Source organism: Echinops telfairi, unplaced genomic scaffold, assembly GCF_000313985.2.
Source record: "Echinops telfairi isolate 266 unplaced genomic scaffold, ASM31398v2 ScPeMD7_7436;HRSCAF=8474, whole genome shotgun sequence".
NCBI classification, from domain to species: Eukaryota; Metazoa; Chordata; class Mammalia; order Afrosoricida; family Tenrecidae; genus Echinops; species Echinops telfairi.
In genome coordinates this window covers 4,312,988-4,326,071 of record NW_022111336.1, presented here as the reverse complement: position 1 = coordinate 4,326,071, position 13,084 = coordinate 4,312,988, and the positions used below count along the sequence as shown (strand labels likewise).

At 35.7% G+C, this 13,084-nt stretch overlaps 1 protein-coding gene across 4 annotated transcripts in view; it reads left to right on the top strand.

The window, feature by feature from the left end:
• The window catches only part of DMD (dystrophin), a 2,430,848-nt gene that overhangs the window by 1,473,994 nt on the left and 943,770 nt on the right, over positions 1-13,084 (top strand). For all 4 annotated transcript variants that reach the window (XM_045298663.1, XM_045298661.1, XM_045298660.1 and 1 more), the window contains 2 exons: positions 5,798-5,945; positions 9,707-9,856. In XM_045298663.1, coding sequence (XP_045154598.1) covers positions 5,798-5,945; positions 9,707-9,856 — 298 coding nt within the window. The remainder of the gene's footprint in view (positions 1-5,797; positions 5,946-9,706; positions 9,857-13,084) is intronic.

Genomic DNA, 13,084 nt, shown 5'->3' with positions numbered 1-13,084 from the left:
TTTTTTTTTTTTTTTTACATTCTAAGTATTGAGAGGGGGGAGAGTGTAGGCAAGAAATGACTACCAAATATTTTCATATTTTAAAAGAAGGCGCTATCCTTGTTTAATAAAATTTTGAACATCAGAAAACAATTTTCCACAAGCACCAAGTAACCAGAAATATTAACCAAAGCTTTTGCATTTCAAGTAATGATTTAGTACTTATATCTTGGAGTTCTAAGAGTTTTCTAAATTAGTATTCAGTTAATATCCATAAAATCATAAGCAAGTCGCTGCCTTTCAAATTGATGCTGAAGGTTAATTATAAAACATACTTAATTATTTATAGTGCACTGATGAGTCTCAGATACTCTCAGGGTCCAAATACACTATAAAAATAGGAAATTAGCAGACTTGTATTGAGAAGACAATGATTTTCCACAAGATTATATATTAATTAATGTAATTCAAAGCCAAATCCCCCATGAGATGTATTGAGCTTCTTAAATGAATGATTCTTAGATGAAGTTAAAAGAGCTCAGATATAGAAGAGAGAGCTTAACCTACCAGAAATTGAAATTTATTTCAATGTTACAATTATTAAAATAGTGTAGTAAACCAACCCCACAGTCATGGGGTCGATTCTAACTCATAATAACCCTATAGAATGAAGTAGAATAGACTAGAATCTGCTGTATAGGGCCACACTGGTGGAGCTATCAGGTAATCATTAGTGTCAAACCCACCTGCCTCTATGCGTGAGAAAGTGATGCTCTCTGTTGCCATAAAGATATATAGTCTGAGAAACTCTACATAGACTCACTATGAATCAGAACTGACTCCATGGGAGTATGTGTTCTCTGCCACATCTTTCTTCAAAGGAGTGACTGATAGTTTTGGATTGCCCACTTTTGGAGTAACAGGTGATTTCATTAACCATCGTGGTTCCTAAAGTAATGTATTATTTTCAAAAACATCTGCAGTAGATCATCATAATGGAACTCTAGTAGTCAGGAACAAAAATATGAAGCATAATGAAGAAAGTAACAAATATAGAGAAGATCAAGTACTGAATCAATTTATTGAAGACAAACATTTCAGGATTTTAAGCCTTAAGTAAATGTGAAATGGATTGGACATTTCTTTTTTCAATGATAATATAAGAATCTAGAGTAAAGTTGAATATCTAAAACAGTATAAGGTGGCTGCAAATTTAAGAATAATATTATTAAAAGAATTAAAACCAAAGCATATCTCCTCTTATTTCCAAACAAACAAAGCAAACAACACTAAAGGACTAAAGGGAAGCTAGAAAAATCTTTGCCAACAAATAAAACTTGTATTAATGTGAAAAGCTCCTACAAATCAATAGAACAACATTCAGGAAAAAAATGAGCAACAGATATAGCAGGCAACTGGTACATGAAAAATACACACACACACTACATTTTCAATTTCCTATTAAAAAAAATAATATGGAACATCTTTGGTCAAAATGCCTTTCCTTCTAGCCAATACACTTATAAGTCTAAAAGTATTCCGACTAGGGTTCTGGTGCCTACAGGCATGGGTCTATTATAAAGAAAGCCTGTTTAAACTCATCTCTGGGATCAGCAGATGACTGCAGACACATTCTTTCAGTTATATACTTGTCTTAGATTCATTAGGGTTCCTTCAAAATTAGAAAACCTGCCCAATCCAAACAGTGGCTTCCTAGGGGATCTGCTGGACCTTTTAAATTTAAAGCAGGGAAGTCAGCTCAGAAAGTTATGGCTACTATTTCATAGGTATTCCAAAGGGCTAACATTGGCACAGATTCTCAAAGGACAGGATTATCATGGGAATTATTGTGAGGAAGCTTCGAGAAAATTTAAAACTATATTGATGAAGAAAAGACCAGATACAGTATGCTAATAATTTTTCCCCATCATGACAAAGCAGTTTATCCCATCCATCCTACAGCACTGACCCTGCCCACTTAAACTTTTTGTTCTGCAAACCCACCCCAACCCACTGCTATTGAAATAATTCCAACTCATCACAAGCCTGTAGTACAGAGTGGATCCATAAGGTTTCCAAGGCTGTACATCTTTTTTTTCCCAAGGCTGTACATCTTAATGGAAGCAATAGCCCCATCTTTCTTCCTCAACGTGTATACTTGATCTCAGCTGTTGACCTTGGGGTTTGTCACCCAGTGTTAACCCCGCTGCATTACCAGAGATACTCTAAAAGCTAAAGAACATTTAAAAGGGGCAGGATCTGGGTCACTCAAGAATGTAAGAACTGTCATTTTGCCATAGCTTGTACTGAAATGCTCAGAATTACATGGGGGAAGGGTTATGGAAATGCTGTTTTCAAATGTGTATAGACTTAGCTATGACAAGAACAATAGCTTCACATTTTGATTTTGAAAAATTTAATAGTTTTCTATGTTCTTGTTGCAATAATTTTTTACTTACTCAAATATATTATCCATAATACTCAATGGCTAGTATAGTAAACCAACTCCAGAGCCATGGGGTCAATTCTAACTCATAGTAATCCTGCAGAATTCTATAAAAGTCTAGATAGTTGTATAGATTTTTCTATAGAAAAGTCTAGATCATTACTTCGTAACTATTAGTGGGAATTTATGTATTCTTATTACTAGCATCCCAAAGAGACATAGCATATGTATCTAAATCCTTAATACTATGATTGTTAACCTTTCTTTCCTATTCTAAGGACATTCTCAGTATCTGATCCAAAATACATAAACAATTGTAATGTTGACAAAGTTATTTATGATATCGAACAATTGGAAAGAAACTAATTGCTTAATCACAGCTAATGCTAAAATACAGTAAATTCACAGATAGCTTATTACTCAGAATATTTTAAATCAATATTTCAAGGAATAATTAATGACCTACGGAAACACTCACTGTAGAGTATTAAATGAAGAAAAAAGTTACAGGATATTTATAGAGGTTAATCCTAATTAAATATCTAAATATCAATTATAATGTATAGTAGTCTTCTACTTGGCTGGGTATTCTTAAGAGGAAGAAATGCAAGTACTTGATACAAGACACATTAGAAATATGTGGAAAGATGTTTGCTTTTAGAATTTTATTCTAGCTATGGGACATCTCTATGTATGTATATATATTTGGTTTACTGTTACTATTTGCTTCTTTTCATGTTTTTATTAGTTTTTTTACTCACAAACATAATTTCCAGATGAAAGTTGAAAAATCTTTATCAATCAAAATTTTACAAATGTAATCCAATTTTAACAAGACTTTACTTAATTGGAAAAAAGATAGATGGAAATAAGGTTAGCCTCAATGTATATAACCCTGTACAAGATGTTCAGCAGTCCCTGTATAATGCAAAGACATAAAGTGGTTATTGGTTTGCGTCCGCCTAGAGGTGGCAAAGTAGAAAAGCCTGATGATCTATTTCTAGAATATCTGCCCTATGAAACCTAGTTCTACTCTCCCCCAACTGGGGCTGCCATGAATTGGAGTCGCCGCTATTGCAAATAGGGATGGCAAGATGATCTGAGGAGACACAAATTTACAAATGGTAGACGAGAAAGGAAAGAAGAGCTTGGGTGGATACCTGTAAAACAGACCCAAGGAGCAGAGTCGATGTTGAATTTTTAAACAAATGAAGGATGTTCAAAATGAGAGGTTGTCTTTTTCCAGAATCGCTGCTGAGACCAGATTCTGAGGACATTTTAAAAGGGTTTCCTGAGAAGCAGTCGCAGCATTATCTCTACTACTAGGAACCTTCAACCTTCTTAGTTTAAACTCTTTTCCCAGGCAGTGAGTCCTAATAAAGGGGATGGTAAGCTCATCAGGCATCCTGTGTTGGGAGGGGCAGTGCCCTGATTTCTCAGAAGTCAAATGTAGAGTCTTCAAGAGAAGCAGGAAGCTAGTTAGGCAGCACAAATGGGAAACCATCCTACCATGCCTGACTGAATGTTTTTTGCATTGTAAATGTCCTTCATAGGTCTTCTGGTTTTTTAGGGACCAGGAGCCCACCAAACAATTCCTTTGGCTTTGTAATGCACAGGCTAAAAGAGGACTGGGAGCTACAAGGTTCTCATACTTAAGAGAACAATGAATGGCTGGAAGAGCCTTGTAGGCCAGCGCTTCTCAACCTTCCTAATGACGCGACCCTTTCATACAGCTCCTCATGTGGTGGTGACCCCCAACCATAAAATGATTTTCATTGCTACTTCGTCACTGTCATTTTGCCACTGTTATGAATCGTCATGTAAATATCTGATATGCAGGATGTATTTTCATTGTTACAAATTGAACATCGTTAAAGCATCGTGATTCATCACAAAAACAATATGTAATTATATAATGTGAAATACTTATTTCTAATGATAAATCAATGACATTTTGTCTTGAAGCATGGTGGAGCATGGGTAACAGTCTTCACGCCGGGTACTGTATGTGAGCGTATCTGCATGTGAGCAGACCTGCCTGGAGACGGATAGAGGAGCAGTGTCTCGGTTCCTAAGACCATTGGAAATATGTGTTTTCCAATGGTTATTAGGCAACCCCTGTGAAAGGGTCATTTGACCCCCGAAGGTATCAGGACCCACAGGTTGAGAACTGCTGTTCTAGATGCTTCATTACCCAACATCCACCCACTTCCCCAACTTCCTCTCTTGATTCTCCCATACAAATCTTATTTAATCAATTAGTATTGCCAATTATACACATTTTTTATATTAAACATAAAAAGGGACAATATTTTTGCACATTGGCAAAGAGAAAACAACTGCACAACTAATATAATCAGAAATTAATTCACATGGCAATCAATGTCAAAATGATGGTACCACTTGCAATCAAAGGAGTGTAGTGGTTATTAACCCCAAAATCAGCAGATCGAAACTCCCGGTCTCTCCCAGAGAGAAAGACAAGTTGTACCCGGCCCTATAGGGTTGCTTGGGGTTGAAATTGCCTCAATGACAGTGAGGTTTTTGTTTTTGCATTTCAATTTGGTGACAAACTGTAGTGCACATGAGGAGTATGGCCGACCTTATATCCGAATAAATATGTCAAACAGTGAACAAGATTAGTTTAATGCAAATAGGGATGCAAACATTTTTAAAAATGATAGGAAAATTTTAAATCAAGTTGATGCCTTTCTTAAAATGAATTGAATCACAATTTGGAAATTATTTTAGCATGTAATTATTTCATGTTTTTATTTAATTCCCTTTATTTTCATGCTGTGTTACACATTTCCAATGTGCTACTTCAAACTACAGATCTAACACTCGTGTAGTGATTGTCAATCAAGGGTAACTTAGTTCTCTAACGTAAGACCAGTTGGCAGTGCTTGGAAATATGTTTGGCTGTTACAACTGGGGGTTACAGACAGTGCTACTGATAGCTAGTGGATAAAGGCCTGGGAGGCAGCGTAAAATCCTAAAATGCACAGTTCATACCCCCTTAACAATGAATCAGGCCCCAAATATTAATAATGCTCAGATTGAGAAACCCTGCTCTCTTTAAGGACAAGATGCTGTTGGAATTGAAAATCAAAATGTTTTTTGACTAATTTTCACTTTTCATGTTTTGGAAATTTTTGACATAATGAAATTACCTTTTCAAAGTGAATGAATTCATATTTTAAATTATGTATTGTTACTATCCTGTGAATGAGTTGTTTTCTGGGCCATGTTTGTCATTTTAGTTTGTTTGTCTTTCTGTTTTAATTTGCTTTAAAGAGAGAGAAAAAGAATGAGAGAGAAAGAAAGTTTGAGAAACATGTTGTTTATAACACTTTCACTCTTTATCTCTAGGCTAGAAGAACAGAAGAATATTTTTTCTGAATTTCAGAGAGATTTAAATGAATTTGTTTTATGGTTGGAAGAAGCGAATAATATTGCCAGCATTCCTCTTGAACCTGGAAATGAGCAACGACTCAAAGAAAAGCTTGATCAAGTCAAGGTAATTTTATTTTCTAAAGTCCCTCAGGGCCTACTTGTGTAAAGAAGGTATGGATTTATTTTTAATGTATTTAATCATTGATTTCCAGCTCATTATTTTATTTATAGATCCTCACTCAAGTGTTTTTCTCACGACTTTATTTTGTTTTAACCCAGGGACTTCCACTCTGTGTGTGGTTTAAAAATATTATGCTGTGTGTGTGTGTGTGTGTGTGTGTGTGTGTACATTGTATTAAAGGAGCCCTGAGGGGAGAATGGGTTACCCATTGTTACTCCACAGGAGAAAGATGGTATTTTCTGCCTCTGAGATATACAGACTGGGAAGCCCAAACAGCAGTTCTCTCTACCCTGCAAGGTCGCAATGAGTCAGAGTTGACTTCGTGGCAGTGGGTTTCTTTGGCATACGTTTTATGATATGTATGCATGTGTGTGTATATCTATAATTCATGGCAGTTACTTTTGAAAACTCAATTCAATGGGATTTTATACTTACTTGAGAATTCCGCAGTTCTAAATATTTGAAAATATTAAAGACCAAAATGTAGAATGATGCTATCTAAATCTAAATGGGAGTCACTTTTTCAGAATGCTTCCTAGACATATACATGGAGATTTGGAGAAAGTCTTTATTTAAAAAAGATTCCCATTTGCTAGGGAGGATCTTAATTGCAAAATCAATCGCACGACTTCAGCCTCTAATTAAAGACATTCGATTCGCCTGAAGCAATGTTTTGTTTTGGTTTATTTTGTCTAGAGGTGGGAGGCGTCGTGTTGATTCACACCCCATACTAGCTGACTAGACTTCCAGCTTATTTAAGTGGCTTTTCAAAGCTTCTTACTGTGGCATATGCTTACTACTGATGCCCCTCACCTGGCTCGCTGACATGCCTCTGGTTATGCAGTTGGATTAATTATCCTGGTTTTAGTTTTAGGGGAAGCAAAGCTTTTGGATCTGTTTTATTTTAAGGTTTGAATGGTAAGTGAAAGGGAAAGGAAGTTAACATTGAATTATCCTCAATTAGGTGTCAAGGATTAGGTGTTGTTTCCGTCTGCTATTTCATTTAATCTTCGTATCAAACGTTCATAATAGATGCTATTGTCCTCATTTTACAAGGAACACAAAGGGAAGTAGAACAGTTCCTTTATCAAGGATGTTTTTTGTTCCTATGTAAATTAGAGTCCCATGCCAGTCATTGAGATCTTTGAATTAATAAATTTGTGGAAGAACCCTGCATAAAATAATAAAGTATTGCTAAATGACACAAGCAGATATTACCTGGTAGTGCAGTGGGTTAAGAGTTGAACTGCTAACCACAAGTTCCATAGTTTGAAACCACCAGCAACTCCCCGGAAGAAGGAAAGTTCCATAGTTTGAAACCACCAGCAACTCCCCGGAAGAAGGACGAGGCCTTCCACCCTGACCTAAGAGCAGGAATCCACTGGATGGCAGTGAGTTGCAGTTGAGACTACGGGAGTACCCTGCTTTATGGCATTTCACTTGTTCAGAAGGCCGAACGTGGTAGCGCTTCCGTGAATCGAAAGAAAGCTGAAAGGGATTTTTGCTTCGAGGGAAAATGACCAAAAGGGAACTATCGGTCAGCATTTGTTTTGCAGCTACCGATACAGAGGCAGTGTGCAGGCCGGAGCAGGGAGAGTGGTGTCGCCAGGCCCCTTCCCTCGACAGTACACTCGGCATCTCCGCATGAAGTTGCCATGGCGTTGGTCTGTGGACACTAGATATTGGTCTTCATTTAGCTTTCATGTGTTCTTTGGTACGTTTCAGTAGGTTATTTTTTGGGTTTGATGAAACTCAACAGACAAAAAATTCTAAGTAAATTAATCACGCTTACTTTGTAGCATACTCAAACAAATAAACTCATTGCCACCAAGTCGGTTAGGATTCATAGCGACCCTGTAAGACAGAGTAGAAATGCTCCTGTGGGTTTCCAGAGACTCTTTTGACCGCAGTAGAAAGCTTCATGCTTCTCCGGAGGTGCAACTGATGGCTTTGAACTGCTGACTTTGCAATTCACAGCCAAATGTCAATTTAGTAACGTTTTTGCAGAAATGCTCTTTGTATGGGTAGCAAGTTAACTTTGATTTATTAAGCATTGCAGTAGGTATTTGCTATTGATAAGTTTGGAATACGGGGTTCATTTCAAATTGGTTATGTGGGGGGCAGGGAGGGAGGTTGGGATTGAACTTAGTCCATCCATGAAAATTTGTCTTTACCAAATGTATTGAATGCTAGTTATAACACTCTGAAAAAAGAAGTTACTGCCAACGAGTCAATTCTGACATAGGGCATCGCAGTCGGACTGCCCCTGAGGGGTTCTGAGATGACAGCTCTTTATGGGAGTCGAGAGCTTCCTCTTTCACCCTTGCAGCTGCAGCTGGGTTTGAATAGCTTGCCTCATGGTTAGCAGCCTGACACAGTATGCTATGCCACCAGGGTTCCTTGAGTGCCATACATAGCACAACTCATTCGAAGGACATATTTGATGCCATTCACTTATTAATAGTATGTTTTGATTTTCTTTTGCTCTCTAACCATCTAGATCAGCACAGGCCAATAGAATTTTTTTGTGTCAATGTTCTGCATTTTCCATTTTGGTAGCCAGTTGACAGACATATGTAGCTTTGGAATACTTGAAAATAACTATTATGCCTGAGGAATGGAAAATTTTATCTGTTGACTTAAAATATTATTAATTTACATTTAAATAACCTCTCGTGGCTTATGGCTACCATACTGAACAGTGCAGCTCTAAATGATACACAGAAATAAAACACAGCTATTAACATGCTCGTGGTTTTGTAGGAGAAGGGCAGTTAAAGTGTGGTGCTTAATGAAGAAGAGAAACTCAAGGAGGTGGAGTCAAAACACAAATTCTTCAATGGAAAGTCCCAAGTTGCAATTTTGTTCTATTGCTTACTACTACCTTTGATTTGCGCCCTTTAATATAGTATTTAAATTCTCTGTATCAGCTTCTTTTTATTAAGATATAATGAGATCTGCCTTATAGAGCTATTATAATATACAGCTTAACTAATATGTTAGAGCTGAAGAGATTAGCAAGTGTTTGGTACCTGGTACACATTCAGTAAATATTAATTATCTCTTAATATGATGGTGTAAATTCTTACTCACTGGTATGTGTGTTTTGATATGGAGTCTTAAAAGCACAGATAGTGGTGAATTTATGCAGATTATTTTCAGACTCTACCATTGTTCTGAATATGATTTTAGAGCACATTATACCAGCAGTTTTTCTCATAAAAAAATAAAAATCACTTGGGATAAGATAATTTCATACTGTTTCTCACATATTTTGGATGAATTATCAGGAGAGGGCAGCTGCTGGAGAAGGGCAACATGCTGGGTAAAGTAGAGGAACAGCAAAAAAGAGGAAGGCCCCCCGCAAGATGGACTGACACAATGACTCTAACAATGGGTCCAAATATAAGAACAATTGTGAGGATGGTGCAGTAGCAGGTGGTGTTTCATTCTGTTGTACGTCAGGTCACTAGGAGTTGGATCTGACTCAATGGTCCCTAACCACAACAGGATAGATTCATCTACTTGGGAATAGGTGCTTTAATCCATCAACTCTGCACTTTGTAGAAACCGTCAGTATTAGAAGTACTTGTGGACCTTCTGTCCAGTCACTTCATTTTGAGAGACTAATCAATAGCAGGGAAGACAAGGTAGTTGGATTCGTGCTGTGATTCATTAAACATTGTTGAATTTGTCTGTTTCAGTTACTGGTAGAAGAGTTGCCTCTGCGCCAGGGAATTCTAAAACAATTCAATGAAAGCAGAGGAACAGTGCTTGTAAGTGCTCCCATAAGCCCAGAAGAGCAAGATAAACTTGAAAATAAGCTCAAGCAGACAAATCTCCAGTGGATAAAGGTTAGACATTAACCATCTCCTCTTGTCGCATGTGTTCAATAGTGCAAGTATTTATATTTGCTTTGTTCCTTGAGTGCTTTATGAGAGAGTTCGTGTGTGTTAGCCTCACCATTTGATTTGGCGTGTGGGTGGTGTGTGAGTGTGCGTGTGTGTGCGTGTGTTAGCCTTACCATTTGATCTGGCTGTGGAATTTATTGGGATGGAAAGAAGGGTGATGGCAGAACATGGCACACTAATTACCAAATGCCAAAATGTACGCCATAAGTCTTTGCATGTATCATTTTAAATAATTAGACTATGAACAGTGATGAAGTGATTAATTGAGTGTGCAGGTGTACATTGACAGTATTTTTAGCAAGAAGGAGGTAACCAGTTTCACCAAGTGTCACCTATCAAACTTACTTAGTCGTATTAAAAATATACTGTGTTAATAATGACTGCATGACTTCTCCCTGCCCTACCCACCCAGGGTGTTGCTTACTTGATTTATTCAGGTTTGTTGTTTCATTTACTCTCTTAATTTGTGAGTCTTGAACTTTTTATTCTTGAATTCCATTATAGACAATATTTATCCAAATATTCTATACTTATATTTTAAACTAAGTGTTATTATATACGTAACGTTTTACACAAAGTGGTGGCTCATAACATGAACACATTTGATCAATCACCATTTATGGAAAAAAATTTCCCCACCATACTGCCAAGGCAATTTCATCATCAATCAAATGAACATTTTGTATGAATCTGCCTTTGCAGTCTCTTTTTTTCTCTATTTGATTATATCGATCTTGGTACTAATACCACACTAGCTAATTTATAATTCTTTTATTTATTGAAGTTCCCTTTAGCAGTCTAAACCCTCCAACAGTATGCTTCTCAAAGAAGACTGTCTGGCACATTTTAAAATTACAAATAAATTCCACAACCAACTTGTCAAGTTCTACATCAAATCATTAGGATAGTCATTGGAAATTTATGACTCTGTAGATCAGGTGACATCTTTGCAGTAGGCAGTCATCCAGTATGTGAACATACATATTTATCTCTTTTATAATTTCTTTTGATCAATATTTTGAGGTTTTCAGGTGTGAGGTAGTGTGTATGTTTTATTGGATTTAATCCTAGGCATTTCATGATTTTTATTCTATGATAAGCTTTGAATTTTAGTTTCTCTTTGTTGGTGGTGTATACAAAATAAGTATTTTTATATACTGAGCACATATTCAGTGACCTTTCTACATGTACTTATTAATACTAATAGTGTGTAGATTCGTTGAGGTTTTTGCAAATAATATTTTGTTGTGTTTTGAGTAAAGACTTACATAGCAGTTTACATATGGATTGAACAGTTTCTACACAATTGATCTCTGACATTGACTAGATCCTTCAAAATATGTGAACATTCTTATCATAATTCTCATTATTTTTATTCTGGTTGTTGCATTCAAATCTTTGAGTTTTAATGTGCAAAATTACATCATCATCAAAAAAGTTTCTCTCTTTCCAATCCTGTTTTAAAATGTTTTTGTTTGATTTTTTCCGCACAGGCTCTAACACAATGTTAAATAGAAGTGGTAAAAATGGGAAGTTTGACCCATTCCCTATTTCAAGTGGAAAGTTTTCCATAATTTATTATTAACTATATTAAGAAATCTCCTTTGATTCCCATTTTGTAAAGTTTGCATTATTGGAATATGTCCAATTATCTATATACATGTATTTAAATAATTATATTATTTTTCTCATTTTATATGAACATGTGCAATCTAGTTATTAGTTTTTAAATGTGAAGTCATTCTTCAATTCCTGAGACAAAACATATTGATTATGATGTATTGCACTTTTTACAGAGTTTGATTCAATTTTCTAATGTTTTCTTAAAATCTTTGTGTCTTGGTTTATAATAGATACTTATCTGTACTTTTTTCTTGTAACATTCCTGTCAAGTGTTGGTATTAATGTTAGGATGCCATCATAAAACAAGCTGGGAAATATCCCTTCCTTTTTTGTCTGCTGGAAGAAATAGTTAAAGATTCGTATTATTTCTTCCTAAGGTTTTTTGAAGAAATCAATTACAAATCCAACTGAACAGGAATTTTTTTTTTTTACTGTGAGAAAAATTTTAATTATTGGATAATTTCTTTAAGAGATATCTTTCACTTATTTTTAATTCACTTGAATATAAACATTTAAAGTTATGTATTACCAGTTGTTTGCCCATTACCTTTTATTTTCTTTTGGGGGTTTGTGGACTTTCTTCATATAACGATGATAGATAGATAGATAACAGAAAACCAGACTAAGATCCCCAAGACTTTGATAGATTTTGTATTGTCTGTATTAAGTCAGAGAGCTTTCTCTCCTACTGATGCGTAAGTTGAAATGCTATAATTCAGAGGACTTTATTTTTAGGTACTACTGCTAGTATTCTAAGTTCCCTGGTTCTTTCCAGGTACCAAGGTCATTTTGTTTAGAAATGCACATATACTCTTTCTTTGTTGGTTTTGATTTCTTTATTGTTGCCTATTTGTAAATACTAACATAAGAATTCTACAGACTTGCAGTTCTCCAACCAATGTGCTTTTTTTTGGTCTATACTTCACAGTCTGTTTTTTTTTTTAATCCAATCACCCCCCAGGTTCCACCTGAGTCAGATTTTCCCTGTACTTTACTTCTCCCTTATATTTCTTACCCACAATTTTTACCTTCTTTTGACCTTTTAAGTATAATTTGAAATCCCTCAGCTACCATGGTTCTACTATCTTCCTGTGCATTTAAATACCAGTTAGCTTTGTGCCATCCAAACTATAAAACACATTGTATTCCTTTTAAACTGGAACAAGTCCATGGCAAACAATTGTCATGTAATCTAAAATAGCTTCTTCTCAAAATTGGCAATATTATCTCTAAAGGTATACTGGCTATTCTTTATCAGCTAATGAAATTGATATGCGTGATGAAGGTACACTGAGAAAAGTTTCTGTACATAGAGTCCTTGAAAAGAAACTAAATACTTCATTTCAATCATGTCTGGTTATTATGTTTTAATTTATGATGCTGAAGTTCTTATTGTTCACCTGACTGATAAAATGTTTTATCAGTAATTAAGTACCTATTTGACATTAAAGGAATTATTGGTTGGTGTTTGGTCTATAAAATTCAAGCTAGTAGATATTTTCAGATGTGGGGACCTCTTATTTTTATGTATCAATACTTTCTCTCAAT